The sequence below is a fragment of the Carlito syrichta genome, unplaced genomic scaffold, assembly GCF_000164805.1.
Source record: "Carlito syrichta isolate Samal-C Ts95f unplaced genomic scaffold, Tarsius_syrichta-2.0.1 Scaffold315403, whole genome shotgun sequence".
NCBI lineage: Eukaryota > Metazoa > Chordata > Mammalia > Primates > Tarsiidae > Carlito > Carlito syrichta.
Window position 1 is genome coordinate 213,065 of NW_007259499.1, and position 1,310 is coordinate 214,374.

The following is a 1,310-nucleotide window of genomic DNA, read 5'->3' on the forward strand; positions in this document are numbered from 1 at the left end:
CCCCCCCCCCCCCCAGCTGAGCCCTCAGGAGCCTCGCAGCTCCTGGAGAAGTGGCCGGGTGCCCGTGGCTTTCGGATCTTGGTGTGGCTTCGGGAGCCCTTGGGGGACGCCCTCCAGTAGTCCTTGCTCCTGCTGCGGACTTTTTTCCCGCTGCTGGCGCTCAGCCCTGGCTAGTCACCCTGCATGAGGAGTTTTACTTCCGTTCCTGCGTTCGGCTCTCTCCTTGTCCCCCTCCTCTCCTTGAACAAGACTCCGGTTTCTCTGCTGTAGATCATCTTACCCAGCATTTGCTGCAGGCCCTCTCTGAACTTGTATTTCCACCAAGAAGCTTCCCAAGACGCCACACTTGCACCCTGACTCACCAGCACCCAGATCTGCTCAGATGTCTTTAGCTTTCATAGGAAAAGCCACAACCTCCTCCAAGCTATGAGCTAATAAGAAAGATCAGTGCGATTAGTAAGACAAGCTTCTTGAAAATTATTTCCCTCAGCTTAAAAAGTGGGCTCCCTGGGCTGTTGGTCTCATGAAAGCACTTTGTGAACTGAATGAACTAACTGTAGACATGCTGAGTAGTGCTAACAGTACATTCAGTACTTACACGATCTTGCCAGCTTGAAAGCATAGTTGCTTATGATTCAGAGTTAGCTTTAGGAGGAGGCTTACGTGCTGATGGGCATTTTCACTGCAGCCGGCGCATCTCCTGTGCTCGACCCTTCTGACTTGATCCTGACCCGAGGAACCTTGGATGAAGAAGATGAGGAAGCAGACAGTGACACCGATGACATCGACCACAGAGGTGAGAGGTGGCTGAGGTGGCATGTGGGAGTGGCACTGCTCATCTTCACCTGCTGCTCAGGACCTGGCGGGGGTGGGGAGAGGAGGTGATAAAGGATGTGGCACCAGGAAGGAGTTGCCTCTGCTGGGGCTCCTGGTCTTCCTCCTGAATGGTGACCATCAAGCTGATTATGGGCTTTTATTGTCTTGTGTCTCCTCTTCCTTAGGTCCTAACTTGGTTTAAGGAATCTAGGATTTTTTTTTTTTTTTTTGAGTTGGAATCTCACTCTGTCGCCCAGACTAGAGTGCAGTGGCCGCTCCCGGCCACCACAGCCTCGACCTGCTGGGCTCCGGCGATTCTTCTGCCTCAGCCTTCCGAGTAACTGGAACTACAGGCGCGCGCTACCATGACCAGCTGACTTTTAATTTTTATTGTAGAGATGAGGTCTTGCCAAGTTGCCCAGGTGGGTCTGAAACCCATGGGCTCAGGCAGTCCACTCACCTCAGCCTCCCAAAGTGCTGAGATTACAGGCTGA

General features: G+C 52.9%; 1 protein-coding gene across 4 annotated transcripts in view; it reads left to right on the forward strand.

Annotated features, from left to right (window-relative positions):
* The window catches only part of GPN1 (GPN-loop GTPase 1), a 31,602-nt gene that overhangs the window by 27,983 nt on the left and 2,309 nt on the right, over window positions 1–1,310 (forward strand). For all 4 annotated transcript variants that reach the window (XM_021706286.1, XM_008072748.1, XM_008072750.1 and 1 more), the window contains one exon: window positions 689–796. In XM_021706286.1, coding sequence (XP_021561961.1) covers window positions 689–796 — 108 coding nt within the window. The remainder of the gene's footprint in view (window positions 1–688; window positions 797–1,310) is intronic.